Source organism: Rutilus rutilus, assembly GCF_951802725.1.
Source record: "Rutilus rutilus genome assembly, chromosome: 17".
Taxonomy (NCBI): Eukaryota; Metazoa; Chordata; class Actinopteri; order Cypriniformes; family Leuciscidae; genus Rutilus; species Rutilus rutilus.
Window position 1 is genome coordinate 29,460,774 of NC_140230.1, and position 17,276 is coordinate 29,478,049.

The following is a 17,276-nucleotide window of genomic DNA, read 5'->3' on the forward strand; positions in this document are numbered from 1 at the left end:
TCACTTCACATTTCTCTAAAACAAAACAAGATGCGGCCTGTCATATCTCTTAGATCAGGGGTGTAACTGCAACTGCAATACACAATGTGTTTTGCACAGCAAGAGGGTGATGATTCATGCCATAGATAGATAGATAGATATTTTAGAAGACAGCTTATTATGCATTCACACACCTATTTTTATTTTATTTTTTAGGTACAAGAACACTCACTATTAAGATTTTTATAAATGTTTTGTGTATAGGCTATTGTAACATAAAAATAGTAGCCTATAGCAGAGATAGCCTTTTTTTTTTAAATAAAAAATAGCATGGTATGAATATCCATGTGTGTATATTTTATGTTACTTTATACATATATAGGTCTATTTAAAATACAAAACGTTCAGGACTATTAACAAAACGACTCTCGAGTGTTTTTTACCACACAACAGAGATTGACTAATCTGATTTGTTTGGTAGAATTATTAGTGTTTTTGTAGGCTATATAAAGCCTATGTTGACATGTTAAGTATCCATGGCATCCTCGTAATTATGATGCTGCAGCCGCCAAGTTTCGATTTGCAATTCCAAACGTCATACGGTTAAGTTTCGGTTTCTTGTCTGTTTTATATAATATCTGCGTATTATTCGGATAGGCTTACTTGAAGCTACAGACGTCTCACACACTCTCATTCCTCAACATTCGGTAAGTTCTTTTCAATTAGTAGCCTACTTTAAGATTATTTCTACTACTAATTTCTATTACTGTCGAATTGTATTCCGACCAAGTCAAGAACTATATTCGACTTTTGATATAAGAGGAATTATGAAGTTGATTATTTATTTTGGAAAAACGCTCCATGCCTGTAAACATTTTGCATGTCATTATCGTAACGGTTAAAGGAAAAGAGATACAATTATGAAATAACATTTTATATAATGAAAATGATGTAGAGTTTTTTATTTCTATTTATTTTAATACGTTGATATTAAATAGGGCTGAATTCAGGTTCATTGGGACACCTTTTCCCCAGTTATCTCAATGGCAAAAAAAAAATTATACATTCATTTATTGTATCTCAATAATTAGAAAATTATTCATGTTTTCCCAGCTCAAGTAAAAAACAAAATTGCTGAAAGTTGGTGAGGACTGTTTGTCAACATGGGAGTCCAAGGATTGAAGACATTCATTGAAAGCAGCAACAGAAATTATTTAAGGAGCTGGGCTTTTAGAGACAAACGACTAATAATCGATGGATGTAACTTATATTATTTGCTGTACTTTAACCGCAAACTGGATCAGCTGCATGGAGGAGACTATGATACTTTTGAGAAGCTGATCATACAGTTCTTTGAGAACCTTGCAGCCTGTGACATTAGCCCTTACGTTGTACTTGATGGCAGCGACGACCACACAGACAAAAAAATGTACACTATCATGAAACGAAAACAGCAGAAAATAAATGAAGCCTATGCCCTGTCAGTGTCTATGGGGAGGAGAGGGAGAGTCCTTCCTTCGCTCATTAACAATGTGTTAAGACAGCTCCTTCATAAGCTCAAGGTACCAATGGTTCAGTGTCTTGAAGAGGCTGATTGGGAAATTGCTGCCTTGGCTAAAGAGTGGAATTGTCCTGTTTTGTCCAACGACAGTGACTTCTATATATTCAACCTCAGAGCGGGAGTTCTGCCAATCTCACATTTCAAGTGGAAAAAAGTGAGAGTGGACCAACGGACAAACAAAAAATTCATCAAAGCCAAACACTTCACATTGGGAAAATTCTGTGCATCTTTCAAAATGAATGCTGAACTTCTCCCAATCTTCGCTTCCATCTTAGGCAACGATTATGTGAAGTTACAAAATATGAGGTACCCGAATTGGGAGGAGTACTCGGTAACCGGCATGGAAAATGCTCGTATTGATGGGATGCTTAACTGGTTATCCCAGTTTCAAGGGCCGGAAGAAGCTATAAGTGCCTTGCTGAAATTTACAGACAACAAAAACAAAGTCATAGTCCAAAAAGCACTTTTGAAAGGAATCAAAGAGTACAAGCTCATCTCTGGCTCTCTTGCCCAGTTCTTCGACTCGAAGGAGATTCCACAGTCAGCTTTGACAGGTCCTCTGCAAGTTCTACCTAAATGGACCTTGAGGCCTCTACTTGAGGGGAGGATGAGCTCCTCTGTTATCGATGTACTGGTACACCAAAGGGTTTCCTTGACGCCCCAGGTTGAAAATTTCCAACTCCCTTGTAGCAGTGAAATCTCTCGTCCCATACGCCAGGTGATGTACGGGTTACTGTTGTTGGGAGGAAAACAGACAGCAAATAAACAAGCGTTAGCCGTTAAAGCACTCACTGGCACAAGCAAGCGCTATGTAGAGGAATACGGGAGACAACACATAACACTAAGCAGTCAGAAGGTTGAAGCCATACAGACCAAGGCGATGGAAGAACTTCAACTGGAAACATTATACAAGGTAATGAAGATGTCTTGGCACTGTTTTCAAGTGAAATGAAACTTTGTTTTACAGCGTTTGTCTTTCTAATGATTCTAGGAACCACATGACGTGCGACTTAAGGTGTTCCTTGACACTTTAGGTGTGTCATCTGCAATGTTAAGAGGGATCCCACATGCTCTACAGCTGCAAATGTTGGTGACACGTTACTGGCTTGTAAACGCGCAACCTCAGCCGTGCCAAGTGCATCTTTGGGGGCTGCTACTGGGAATGGTCTATGGAAAGCTCAGCAGTACGCCTAAAACAGAAACCGGTATTAACATTATCATACATCATCATTCTGTTCGATGTTTTTTATAGCATGCAATAAAGTAATAAAGCAACCTCCGGCACAGATGCCACCATTGTCACGCAAAAAAGGTGATATGGTGTAATGATTAGCTAAATGTCATGGGCAAAATGGTGAAACATTGCTGAGGTTTTCCGAAATGTGTGTTGAGCCAGTTCATAACATTTTGGAAAAAAGAATGTCAAAACATGTTCATTTGTTGTTGTTTTTTTGGTTTGGGGGTTTAGACATGCTGTTTAGACTTATGGATGAAGCAGCTCATCTATACAGCCAATGGCAGTCGTGCCTGAAGTGGAGTCTCGATCTCAATCGTTTACTGTTGGATCCGCTATCTGAACCAGAGTGTGCACGGTACAACATCCTTTATTACTCCTAAACCATTCTTTTTTTAATCATATTTATCCTTTTGATCTCCATTGTTACAAATCCCTGGTTCCTGATTGCCAATTCTGTTCCTCTCTCTCCACCCTGTGCTTTCCTGTCTGATCTCTTCACCATAGACCATAACAAGGCCCAAAATATAACTTAAATATATACAAGTTCTATATATAGAACAGGTTATATATATATATATATATATATATATATATATATAGTTATTTATATATAGAAGTTGTGTATTATATTTTTAAGTTATATTTTGGGCCTTGTTATGGTCTATGGTCCCCAAACCATATATGGCTATTTACATCTTAAGGCTGATTTATACTTCTGCGTCGGACCTACGCCGGAGCCTCTACGCTGTAGGCAACGCGTTGGTTTTCATTTATACTTCTGCGTCGTTGTCCGCGTTGACGCACAGTTACACATGCAGAGGGAGCATGTGAAACCCGAGGGAGCGGTCCTAGCAGACCAATCACAGCTCTTGCGTCCGCGTAGAGTTGAAGCGTTGTTACATTTTTGGAGAGGTGCACGTCAGGGTACGCCGAAGGGTATGCGCACTACACACAGCCTACGACGTAGCTACGGCGTAAGTTCGACGCAGAAGTATAAATTGGGCTTTAGAAGTGTCTCATTAGTGTTGTTGGAAATGAATACTAAGTGTGTTCTGGTGTTGTTTAGCTTGTACCGTGGAACACTGGTGCACAAGGTTGTTGGAGAGCTCAGGAGAGGCATCGCTCTGGAGTCTCTGCTGATGAGGGGCTCAAGCGCTGAGCAACTCTTCAAACAGCTGAAGGATGCAATCGTGAGCTTAGTGGGTGAAGACTTCATCAAGAAGATGAAAACTGGGCTCGAGAACAGAGATGCTGGGAAAACACAGAGTGGCTACAAAGGCCAGAATCAGCCTATAGATGACCTGAGCAGTTTCTTTGAACATCTGATGTATGAGGATATTGATGACAATGAAGATGATGATGATCTCAATGGGTGGAATAAGGCCAAGGGTCACAAGTGGGAGATCCCTGACTGTTTGTACACTGCCCGTACCAGACACAAGGCTAAAGTTCGCAATGTTTATAATCCCTCCAAGAAATATGAGAGGAGATGCTTTGAATGGTAAAAACAAACAAAAAATCATTAGTTTGCAGTAATGCACTTACAATGGAAAAGGGCAAGGCATTGCACCAGAATGAATGTAAAAAATTATATGTCCACTGTATGATATCAGTCACGTCACACACTATTTTTGCTATCCTGTATTATTTACTGCATGACTTTGGTTTTCTGATTGAAATTATAATAACTTGATTATAAGATATTTGTATTTATCTGTTGGACATTGGTATCAAGAAGGATACATTCTATTTACCAGAGTATTTTAAGGAACATATTTAAAAACATGGAACTTTTTAATTGAAGTATTAAATTATTTTTCTATTTTAATCTTTCTTTTGTAATAACTTCACAGATTTCTGTTTTACCACAATGTATGAACTTGCAACTTAAATAATCAGATTAGTCAGTGATCAACTTCAGATACAGATTTTATTTAATTTGTAAAAAATTGTATTGTACAATTGTGTTCTGAAATGACCACAACAGATTACTGGTTTCAGCTGTGCAAACCACAATAAAATAAATACAATCTCAAAAAATAAAAATAAAAAACGCTTTTTACCTATCACCCTTCATTTAATTTGTTTATACTGTTTATTATCAGTGTATTACATTGTTTTGTTTTCAAAGCAAGAGCGATGCTAGAAAACAGAATGGGCATTAAAGAAATTGCACAATGTGGCCATAAAGAACCACTATCTGCAACACAGAGGAGAGGGATAAGATCAGACACTGTAAAAACTCAAGTGCATCATCTTTTCCTGTCCAACAGAAACAAGATACAGAGTTGGCAGATGGGAATAATTCAATGCTGGTAGGCTGCACTGAGGTTTTTCGGCATGGGGTTCTTTACAGCCAACATGAGCACCCATTTAACCAACTACATCATTAAGCATTCACCTAACCAAGCACCAAGCAGGTGAGAAAATAAATAACACTATACATAAAAGCCAAATTAAGGTGAAAAAGGCTAAATCTATCTTCAGATACCAGTGTATTAACATAAGGAAAGTAATAATATAGTACTGAAAATATGTAAATACAGAGGAACTGATAAGTAATTGTACAAGCCAGTTGTATTAACCATCAGTCTAATATAAAGGGAAAAGAACTTTTAGTGCATGTACCTTGAAGGTCGTCATAAGGTGGGACCCTGTAATCTCGTAATGCTAATGCCATCATATTGTGGGATCCTTTATCTTCAACAGACTCGAAACAGGGCCTGTTGCAAGGTGTTAAATTTGGTAACATTTTTCTAAGTAAATGATGTGATGGTTTGGCACATCACATACGCATTAATTCACACCCCCAGTCTCATCATGACCCAAAACAAGGGGTCCGTTCCACCAAACACTGGAACACTCATGATTTAAGAGGACAAAAGAAAATAAATGATTTTTCAAGCATAATTTCGATTAATTTTAGAATCTGGAATGCAGAAAGGCATTATCCATATTGTTCCACAAACCTCTTACCAGAAATGTTTAAACAATAGATTTAGAAAGCACAAAATCCTTTTAATAATAATAATAATAATAATAATAACAATAATACAGAAAAATCATAATACATCCCTTAAATCATGAAATCAAAACAGCCACTGTATGGACAGATACAGCATCTCATAAATAAAGTTCGCCCAGATGCTATGGGAAGTAGTACAGTCATAAAGCAGCACACCAAAGTATCTCCTCCGGCAAGGGCGCACGTCAGATTGCTCCAAAATCAGCCCCTGGTCTTGACCTTCAGAAAGGAACTGCACATACAGGTCGGGCCTGAATGATCACTCTGGATTGTTTCGTACGGTATGAGACCGGCCGGAGCGACATGCTAAACCACACGCCGCAGCCCCACCCACCATCTCCTGCACGGGACACAATGTGTGTCATACATCATGGAAATCCTCAGTGTCTGCCATTTTTTCTCCACCTCTGAGTCGCTCTAATTTCTTTATAACTTCCGATACCACACAGACAGAGGACGTGAGGCCCAGCAGAAACAGCAGATCTGCACGGAGAGGACGGTGCATATATCAGTGAACATGTTATGTGAAATATCCTAAACACAATAAGTGCCAGTACTCAAATAAATGAACAATTAAATACACAGAAAAAATGGTTTTCAAATTAATTGCAAAATATGCCAAAAAAAATTTGTTGTTAGAATTAAGAATTATTATTTTATTAGCTGAAATACGAAAATTAACATTTTGAGAATTAATATTTGGGGCCAGATTTACTAACAGCTTGCGCCAGGGCAAACCCTCTTTTGGCATTAAAAAAACTACAGTCAGGATTTAATAAAGACATGCAGTGAAAAGCGCTGATAGTGCTGAAAAGGCATGGACATTATTTTTGTGGCTGACTTTATTGCATATGCATTTGTAGGAGTTTCCCTTTCAGACGCTAAATTTATGGGAGGAAAGTATAACTGAATCATGCAAGGTGATTAACTAAGGTTTCCGCTAGTCAATTTACTAGTGTTTGCACCATTATTTACTGCCCAAAAAAAACAGAGGCTAATTTGCGCTGCTCTTGATAGATTGCATTGGTCATTATGGAAATGATCCGGCTGCGTCTGTGTTCTTTAATTTTCACGTGCAGAACTTTCCATTCCCATCTGCACTTTTTTGGAATTGCGCTCTCACGCTAATGTTTAGCAAATCTGGCCCTTTGTATTAAACTAGTGGATTTTTGAATGCTGCAATCATTAATGTGAACATGATAATCATGTTCTCTAGGACAGCGCTATTTACCACTAAAACCAAGTTTAAGCTGAAGTACAACGTTTTTTTTAAACTGAAATAAAAATAAAGATAAATAGAAATTAACTCATAAAAATGACAAAACAACTAAAAATGGACAATCACAACTAAAAAAATAAAATGAAAACTGAAAATATAAAAATGAAAGTTGATTCAAAATACTAATATATACTATAATAGCGTATAAATAATGCTAAAAAGAACAAAAAGTTCTAGGATGATTCGAGAATGTTCCCATGAGAATCTTGAAATTCAATGGAAGCAAGAACATCTGACAGAGTTTGCATGATCAATGTCACATATTTACTTATTAGAGGACTAGAAATAGCACAGAGTCGATTTCTTCTGTATTTTACATCTTTTTTGGACTCTACAGCGTGCGGTAAGAAAAATGTGGTGTACTATGGTTTCCTGTATTTTTATGTTTGCAACTTTGCATACCTAAAATGCTGAGACTCTCTGTTTGAAAGACCTTCTGTAGTGGAGGGAAGTATATGACCAGGAGTTGGCCCATGATGGAGCCCAGCACAGCATAGCAGAACATCCTGTTACTGCATAAGCCCATCTCGTGCACCATCCGTGTCTGCAGGATGACAAAAACAGTGAAGAGAGACCTCTAATGATGTACTGGCATAATCCAGGCCTTAAAGACACCAAAACGCACATTGCCATTTTGAACTTTTTGAACAACATGACTCGTATTCCCTACAGCAGGTGGCAGTGTTTAGGATTCTGCTCACCACACATTCTTAATACATCCCATGAGAAAGTTATGGAAGCTTGTTTCCGCCACAAAATAAAACATTTTAAAAGATAATTGCGACTTTTTATCTCACAATTGCGAGTTTACATCTCGCAATTCTGACTTTATTTCTCAGTATTGCGAGATATAAAGTCAGAATTGCATGTTATAAAGTCCGAATCGCGAGATATAAAGTCAGAATTGTGTGTTATAATTGTGACTTTTTTTCTCGCAACTGCGACTTTGTCACACAATTCTGACATCTTTTCTCAGAATTGTGAGATATAAACTCACGATTGTGAGATATAAAGTCCAATTCTTTTTTTTTACCTCAGAATAGTTCATATCTCACAATTCTGACTTTATAACACGCAATTGCAACTTTATATCGTGCAATTCTGACTTTATATCTCGCAATTGCGACTTTATTTCTCAGAATTGCGACTTTATTTCTCACAGTTCTGACTTCATATATCGCAATTGTGAGAAAAAAAGTCAGAATTGTGAGATAAAAAGTCGCAATTATTATTATTTATTTTTCATTGGCAGAAAACAAGCTTCCATAGAAAGTAAACCAGAAACATGCTTGTGCATTTTATTGATTTTTGATGTTGCTTATACCTGTGATCGAGAACTGAGAGCGTTGAACATATCGAAGAACACAAAACAGGTAAACGTCATGGTGGTGTCCCGTGGGGTGATCTCGTTGTCACGCAGCTAAAAACAAAAAATATATATTTATTAGACCGAAGTGAAGTGGTGGGAGAAAAATTAAATAAAAATAAAGGACCTGCTTTATTGGTTCCTTGAAAAGCTTTTAGCATTGTTCCTGTAGCTTTCAGGAGACAATTATTTCATCAGGTTTAATGTACTTAATTTTCCAAAGCCGTTTCGATGCTACTTACCCAGATAAAAACAGTACTTGATCATTTTACAGCTCTTGTTTAAAGTGTTGCTAACCAATTAAAGGCTAGGAAAGGTAATTGCACTCCTGTACCAAGGCTCCAAATTAATTCTCAAGTAGACTGGCCACAAAGGTAATATAGAAAAAGCATTGCATGATGCCTTTAACAAACAAGTCAAAGTGTTAACAAATTGTTTAGTCATTTACCTAATGCCCTGTTTTGAATATAAATGGAACACAAATGAAAAACAAAGCAGAACACAAATGATGTGCAGGAAGGCCTTCATCAGCTGAATACTGCCTACCTCTCTCCAGAACACAAACAGAGTGCCGCAAACGATGATGAAGGACGACACGAGGATTTTCACTATCAGACTGCGTGTGATGATGCTGTCTCGGACGTTCCGCGGGGGTTTCCTGATCACGTCCCGATCAACAGGCTCCACTCCCAAACTAGAAAAAGATTTAAAGTTCATTCTTATTCAGATTATCAATATTCTTGCACCAAAAATTGTTTTCCTGACCAATGGATAAATCTGTTTGTAATCAATTTATTACCTTTGGGCTGGCGGCCCGTCCATGATGATGTTGATCCAGAGGATTTGCATGGCATTCAGAGGGTTGGGGAAATTCATAAGTGTTGCCAGGGAGATGAGGGTAAGGGCAGCAATGCTCCTAAAGAAAGTGAGCACAAAGATTCAGAGATTATTTTATCATTATTCATAACCTGGATCGTCTCAAATATTATATATTATATATATACACAAGAATTTTTTTTATTGTATAGTATAAGTAAAAGTAATAAAAGTCAAATGAATACAAAAATATAAAGAATATACAATATATACATTTAAATGTTTATATAATCACATAAATAACATAATATAAAAAAGAAATTAATAATTCTGTTCATCAAGGATCCATTTATTACCAAATATTTCTATTTAAAATAAATTCGGTTCTTTTGAACTTTCTATTTCTATAACTTTATAAGGAACACAAGTGTTTTCAACATTATTAATAAGAAAAGGTTTTTGGGCGACCAAATCAGCATAATAGAATGATTTCTGGAGGATCATGTGACACTAGCTATGTTTCCATTCCATTTTTATGTGCATTTTGAAGGGAATCCCTTAATTCACAAAAAAAGTTTGTACGCTCGCTTGAGGTGGTTTTTGAATAGTTGGTAACTAGGTTACCAATACCACCGCCATCCGCTCGAACAACTTAATGGAAACGCACCTAATTCGCAGTAGTTTTTTATTTTTTTGGCAAACTTTGAAAAGATTTGCTTCACGTTTGGATGGAAACCTAGCTTCTGAAAACTGGAGTAATGATGCTGAAAATTCAGCTTTTCCATCACAGCAATAAATTACATTAAAAATAGTTTTATTTATATTATATAAATATGCCAACTCACGTGCTCAGCTGAAAGCGCACAAAGTTCTTAATGTTGTTGTAAATCCCTTTCCCTTCTTCAATGGCAGACCTAGAGTGAGAAACAAAGGCTTGAGGACGTGTAAACGCATCAGATGTCACATCAACAGTCCGCAAAATTCTGATAAAGCCACAAAAAAAAACAAAAAAAAACAAGAAGCCGTATGCTCACAAGATAGTTTGAAAGTCGTCGTCTACGAGGATCATGTCTGCTGCCTCTTTGCAGACATCAGTGCCGGTCTGACCCATAGCCACACCGATGTCTGCTGCCTTCAGAGCCACCGCGTCATTAACACCGTCTCCCGTCATAGCCACAACTGCACCGATGTTCTGTAAGGACTGAAGCCAGAAAAACAGGTTAATAAACATGGCCATATGCGGAGTACAATCACGAACAATCTGTTTTGTGCACTCACCTTAACTATCTTTAACTTGTGTCTAGGGCTGGCTCTGTAGAATACCGCTATCTGTGGAGACAGGTAACAAATTCATTTCATGCTGCTTCTTAGGGCCGGTTCACACAGAACCCGTTTTTGCTGTTAAAAACGTGAGACAGCATGTCAGTGGAACGAAGAAAAAAAGAAAGAAAAGTGTTTTAACTTTTAACTTGAGCGGCAAATTTTTTAAACACTCATCCGTCTAGCACGTGTTTACATTGAAACAAAATAGAAAAGTAGCGCAGTGGAATGGAAAAGACTGCTCTTATTTGTATCAGCTAATGTACAATGCTCAAGACTGTTCAACACTTGTGGATTTGAAATCCATCCAAAACTCAGCTGTGGATCTTTTGGATCGTAGTGCTGAGAGGAAGCTTGGAGTGTGTAAAGGCATGGTCATACCCTGGACACTATCTGAGAGAGATGCTGGATGTCCATCTGGTCGACTTCATCTCCAGACAGAGATTGAGAACCTTTAGTATAGAGACCCAGTCGACTTGCTGTGGTGGAGAAAGGCAAAAGAATAAATGTATGCGAGTAGGGAGTCATATTGGATATTCATGATATATTCACAATGGCTTTGCTGATGCTGCAAAATTAATTATCTGAAATGCTTTCTACTTGGCCATTAAAGGGGGTCGCACACTGGACGAGAAGCGCAGCGCCGCGTCGCTCAGCGCCACGTCTTTAAAATTCAAACACATTATTCTCTATCAGTGTACACACACCGGCGGCGCCATTCGGCGTCTGTCCGCGGCGCCCAGCTACAGCTCAGGACCTTGTTCAAAATCCTGCCGCGCCACAGAGCGCCATTTACATAGTTTTATATTAAATTTACATTTATTTGTCTCAAATCGTCATTAATGTATATACTGACTTCATCCTGTGCTGCAATATACATTTAGTTTTAAATTAATTTACAGAAATCAGCTGCGTGGATGAAAACTGCTGATGTTATCGGATTTTCAGGTGATATTCTCAATTCATTCAGTTAACGGACGCTCTGAGGTAAAGTGTGCAGACTTATCAACGATTGTATTTAATTGTACAGTACAATCATAACATAGTACAGACATTATCTTAATTCCATTATGTCCTTAAACATAACAATATTGCTGGCCATAAACTGAGAAAGTGTGCGTCCGGTGTGCGATATCTCGAGTTGTCCTAGACGTGGCGCGGCGCTGCGCTTCTCGTCCGGTGTGCGACCCCCTTAAGTCTACTTAAATTAGTTCTTCCTAGTCTTGCTACTCATGAGAATGACAATATACGTGTGTGTGTGTGTGTGTGTATAATAACAAAAATACATATTGTGCATATATTTATTTAAAAAAAGCATATTCAGAATGTTTAATGTCAGAACTAAAAAGTTAAAATCTATAAAAGGCATCTTTTATTTTTACACTTGATTCAAACTTGTGACTTCAAACTCAAAAACAAAGTCATTAGAGTTAGTAAGTACAAAATCTATTTCCAAGAATGTATGGCTGAAGGCTGAAAAAATATCTAATTTGGTAGCTATATTTTGATGTTATAATTGTTGAAGATGTAGAGAGACACCACTGAGACAGAATAGGAATAACACGGTTGAATGTCATACCAATTGACACTGCAGTCTCTTTAGAATCCCCTGTGATCATCTTCACTGCCACTCCAGAGCTGATGAGTGTCACCACAGCCTCTTTCACTCCAGCTCTGGGAGGGTCGATGATGCCCACTAGCCCCAGGAAGGTAAGAGCGCCCATCTCAGATCCAGAAGCAAACGCCAGCACTGCCAGAGGACAGATGAAGAGCATCAGCTTCTGCCAAAACCTGCTTGATCTCAATAATATTATTGTGTCCTCCATGAAATGTCTTTAATTAAAGGAAGCTACAGAAGGAAGCTGACATTCCTCTCTGTAATAGAGAGGAATGTCAATAAGTGAAAGCACTTCTCCTGCGTCCTCTGAGACAATTCTATCTTATCAAAACAAGCCAAATGATAAGCAGGCCAGCTGTAAGATGGAAAAAAGCCTTGCTAGGGAGCAACTAAGGAGACACTATAAGAGTTGACACAAAGAGCATGCGTGTCATTTCAAAGTTATGTGTGATTTGATAATGGCAGGAAAGCTGTTTGACATTAAGCCACAGTTCGGAAAACCAAAGGAGCTGAACTTTTCAGGAATGCTCTTAAGAATCATATAAGCTGTGACTGAAGTTTAAAGCATCCTTAAAGAACAAATGTATTCATTTCTTAAAAAAACAAAACAAACAAAAAAACAATCTTACTGATGTTAAACTTTCAAACGGTACTAGTGTAACAAGTGCTGTACCTCTGAGACCTGCAGTGCCCATATAGCTCTTCTGCTGCTGGTACAGTTCTCTCTGCTGGTGAGTCAGAGGCAGATTGACGCCTTTACTGTTGTAGGAAGTACAGAAGCGGATGATCTGCTCATAGGCGCCCTTCACAAAGAACATGGCAGGCTTATCCTGTTATTTAAATCAGATGTAAGGAAAGATAATTAGTTTCGTATAACCAGACTTTTGACTACAGAATAACTTTGTAGCTTATTCAGACCAAGTACTGCCCAGTTAGAAAGGAAAGGGCAGTGTAATGTATATGTAAAGTGACCACCCTTTTAACATTTAATGCCCCGATATACAGTACTTCAAGCTAAAACGAAGAATGTGATTCTGACTGATGTGACATCTTTTCGAACAAAATCAGGCCAAAATTAACTTTAAGTTCGTTTTAGGAGTTCGAAACAGCTTGCCAAAGTGAACTTTCCAGAAAAGTTTGTTACGGCTGGTAAAAATGTACATATTCATCTAACGTCTGGCGTCAGATTCTTAGTGCTTACTAACAGTATATCGCTGCTCAAGTATTTCAAACATCAGTTTACCCTTTAACACTAGGTGAATAATGAAAAATAATTTTGCCCTGAGTATACAGGGCCTTGAAGGGGTCACCACCACATTAACAGACCAACATGCAATAAAATGTTAGCTCATTTAAATGATTACCTAAGTCTTCGAGAATGGTCATACACACAAACTAGATAAAACGATTGATTGAAGACTCTATGATCAGAATTGATGTCTAACAATTAAGTTCCGACAAATTCCCTTTAAGGCAAGTCCTTTCACTCGGTGGCCATCTTTGAAACACCTCTCGGGCAGCTATTTCAGTCATGCAAGTACAGCTCCTATCTGTTTTAAATGAGGAAACATCAAATTCTCTAAAGCTGTTCACCAAGCTTACGATTAAATTTGTATATTTTAAATCACCAATGAAATCTGACAACTGTCTCATAAATGGTTTATTTTTATGCTCAAATAGCGTTAAAAAAAGCGTATTTTTCAGGCTAGACCAACCAATGCACGTGCGGTCTTAAGCAAGCATCTTAGAATAGCAATCGGAGCTTCTAACGACAGCTGAGGTGCTGTGATGACTTAACCAATCGTCAATTGGCTCTTTTATATAGAAGATGGACTTATTCCTTATGGCGGGACAAATGAATATGAGCTGTCTATGTGTACATAAAGTCTTTGGTACAGATTATTTCCAAGGCATAACACAGAAAACAAAGCAGTGAATCTAGCAAATAGTTGTTCTTAAGCAGCAGCCTGGTACCTAAACACACTTGTTTCCCGGTGGACTGATAAACAGTTGTGCATCCTGACTTCCAAAAACTGCATGAAGCTGGCCACACAGATTGGATCTTAAGATTTCCAGAGAGTACTTTAAGAGAACTCAGTCTCAGCCTGAGAGAATAATAATAAATAGCCAGCCAAGTGGAAAAACATTTGGGCACTGTCCATCCATTTTAAGACATGTTTGTTAAGTAAATCAATAGGATCAGCAAAGTGAATGTAAATTTCAACATGCACTATTGTGATATTGCCAAGGATTTTCAGCTCCAATTACCTTCCACCATCTATTCTAAGTTTACAAAGTGCTTTATGCCATGTGGCACAGCTTACTTGCTGAGTGCGATGGACGACACGGACTGCCATCCACTTCTGCTCTGAGGAGAAGGGAATCTCTTCCAACCGCACAAACTCCTGCTGCAGTCCCTCCAAACCCATCTATAAACAACAGAAAATAAATGGACATGTGGTTACATACTCAGCTCACTTGAATCCTTAAAGGAAGATATAGAAAATCCAATCTAATCTCAAAGAGACTGATCAGTTCTGGTTCCATGAAAAACTCGGATAAAACAGAGTGGATAGATACAAAATCAGAATATAAAAGAAAGGCAAGGTCAGATAATACGAGACAAGGTCTTTGCCGCTCATGTGGAAAACTGAAGCAAGGATGCCTCAACAAACCTAAAAATTGTAGTGCCCAATACAGCAAGTGAAAAGTCTGAAACTCTTTCACACTGGCCCCTGTGCAATTCTTATAGTTAAGGGCCTGACCTAGAACACCCTAAAATTGTGGCTTTGAGTTTTGTGCAGACAAAAAAAAAAAACTTGTCCTTGTATTTGAATCACAATTCTCTCAGTTTAAACCCCAAGTAAATGTCCCTGTGGTGAAACCAATATTATTAATGTACCAGACGTTAACAACCGGGACCCTCAAGGGAGATGCTGCTGCCACAGCAAACTGTTCTATGGGGTGTGAAAGCATGTCTGCTCATCTTAATTAGCATGAGTGAGCTCAAACACTCTCTGTTTGCCTAAATAAGGTGACAAGAGGTGACAGACAGTACCACGCAGGCATTATTGCCACAGGCTGCCTCATGTTTGAACAGGTGGGAAGAGCCAACACAGGCACGTCCAACCATACTCTCTGGGTTTAGTTAAGATACAGTTGCATGTGATATCACAAAAGAACAATAATTATCAGAATATCATGCAGGACGCAACATACTGTACCTTCATAGCCAGGGCGATGAGGGCGCCTTCGGTAGGGCGGCCCATTAGGGTGTTGCTCCTGATCAAGGCATCATTGCACACACAGCCAGCCTACAGAATTTCAGACACCAAACGAAATGTGTCACATTATAGTATCCAAAAAGCTCTGCTTTTCATAATATTTACCTCTTAACCTCACCTCCACGATCTTGCTGATGGAGGTGTTGGAGAAACCATGCACCACCTCACCATCCAGCAATACCTCGCCAGAATTATTGTACCCGACGCCGGTGACCTGTAAAAGAAGCTAAATCAGTTAAGAAACATCTTAACACCTTTAAGTCAACATGAAACAACGTTCACAACCTATTTAACTTAAGTAGTATGGCATTTATAAGTGAAACAAGAAAGAAAAGGTAGGATGGGACTATGTCGAATTGAGATTTATAGAGATATGAGACTATTTTTAAAAGACACTGAAGGAATCATGAAACATTCTTTCCAAGGAAGTTATTACATTTTGAGGAAAGACTTTAAACTTTAACATACACGCAAATGCACTGTCACACAAAGCTCGAACACAGACGATAGATGACTTTTAGCAGTCTTTTTGACAGTGCTCTGTTTGAAGCCCAGAGGGATGTGAAATAAAAAAGCATGATGTAATAGACCTGGGAGAAGCGACCTAGTAAGTTTAAATAGTGAGAGACTCAATCTACTCCTCAGCCGACTGCTTTGAAGATTTATTAGAGCACGCCGATAGCACAGCAATGAATTCAGGACTATACAGTGATGCCATCAGGCATCTGAGACACTGCTTCTGTTCCTGGGAGAGAAAACCAGAGGCTTCTCTTCAGATCCATAGGGCTGATGAAACACTGCAGCATTAACACTTCAGATTGCATATTTCTAATGTGGTAATGGCTTTAGGACAAACGAAACCTAACAGAGCAAGGCACAACAATAACAAATTTTGTCCCTTTCAAAGTTTGGAGTTGGTAAGATTTTTGTAAAGTTTTTGAAAGAAGTCTCTTATGCTCACTAAGGCTACAATTATTTGATCAAAAACACAGCAAAAGCAGTAACATTGTGAATTATTATTACAATTTTAAAAAGTTGTTTTCTGTTAATATATTTTAGATTGTAATTAATTGTAATTAAATAATTTTCAGCACCCATTACTGAAGTCTTCAAAATCACATGATCCTTCAGAGATCATTCTGATGTAATGATTTAATGCTCAAGAAAGATTTCCAATTATACATTTATACAATTTTGTGGACGCTCTGATAAATTTCATTAATTGAAAGTTCAAAAGAAAAACATTTTTGAAACAGAAATCTTTTGTAATATTACGAACATATTTACTGTCACCTTTGATAAATTTAATGTGTGTTTGCTGATTAAAAGTATTAATTTAATAAGAAAACTGACCCCAAACTTTTGAACTGTAGTGTACTCATTCTAACTGATGTTCCAAAGACTTTCACTAGTCATTCTCTCAAATTGAACCTATCCTTGTGTGGCCAGCCAGCCACTTTGGTAACAGGCATCATCAGTTTCGAGAGCAAATCGCTGCATTTATTTTCCAATGTGGGGTGGAAAATCTTCCTAAAACAGGAGCTATAAGGACGGATTAACTACCAATTAAAATGAAGTGCCCAACAATCACATATGGCTTTAAGTGTTTGGGTGTCCACATTCTTTGGTCATGTAGTGTAATTTTGCCCTCCTGAAAGTTTCAAGGCTCTTACCTCAGCATGCTGTCCATCAGAGCTGAACAGGTGAGTAACTGTCATCTCATTTTTAGTGAGAGTGCCTGTCTTATCGGAGCAGATCACATTACAGCAGCCTGGAGAGGAGAGGGAGGTT

At 38.1% G+C, this 17,276-nt stretch overlaps 2 protein-coding genes across 2 annotated transcripts in view; one reads left to right on the top strand and one right to left on the bottom strand.

Moving 5' to 3' along the window:
• Positions 1 to 589: 589 nt before the first annotated feature.
• Positions 590 to 4,830, top strand: aste1a (asteroid homolog 1a). Its single transcript, XM_084385273.1, has 5 exons — positions 590 to 686; positions 1,093 to 2,453; positions 2,532 to 2,745; positions 3,009 to 3,132; positions 3,844 to 4,830. The coding sequence occupies exons 2-5, from the start codon at positions 1,143 to 1,145 to the stop codon at positions 4,280 to 4,282; spliced, it is 2,088 nt and encodes a 695-aa protein (XP_084241399.1). The 5' UTR covers positions 590 to 686; positions 1,093 to 1,142; the 3' UTR covers positions 4,283 to 4,830.
• Positions 4,689 to 17,276, bottom strand: part of atp2c1 (ATPase secretory pathway Ca2+ transporting 1) — a 36,894-nt gene continuing 24,306 nt past the window's right edge. Inside the window, exons 13-27 of the mRNA XM_084385272.1 lie at positions 17,159 to 17,256; positions 15,604 to 15,699; positions 15,426 to 15,515; positions 14,526 to 14,630; positions 12,875 to 13,031; positions 12,163 to 12,333; positions 10,965 to 11,062; positions 10,542 to 10,592; positions 10,298 to 10,464; positions 10,109 to 10,177; positions 9,247 to 9,363; positions 8,994 to 9,141; positions 8,406 to 8,501; positions 7,484 to 7,625; positions 4,689 to 6,285 (exon numbers count right to left, since the gene is read on the bottom strand). Coding sequence (XP_084241398.1) covers positions 6,164 to 6,285; positions 7,484 to 7,625; positions 8,406 to 8,501; positions 8,994 to 9,141; positions 9,247 to 9,363; positions 10,109 to 10,177; positions 10,298 to 10,464; positions 10,542 to 10,592; positions 10,965 to 11,062; positions 12,163 to 12,333; positions 12,875 to 13,031; positions 14,526 to 14,630; positions 15,426 to 15,515; positions 15,604 to 15,699; positions 17,159 to 17,256 — 1,727 coding nt within the window. The 3' untranslated portion in view covers positions 4,689 to 6,163. The remainder of the gene's footprint in view (positions 6,286 to 7,483; positions 7,626 to 8,405; positions 8,502 to 8,993; positions 9,142 to 9,246; positions 9,364 to 10,108; positions 10,178 to 10,297; positions 10,465 to 10,541; positions 10,593 to 10,964; positions 11,063 to 12,162; positions 12,334 to 12,874; positions 13,032 to 14,525; positions 14,631 to 15,425; positions 15,516 to 15,603; positions 15,700 to 17,158; positions 17,257 to 17,276) is intronic.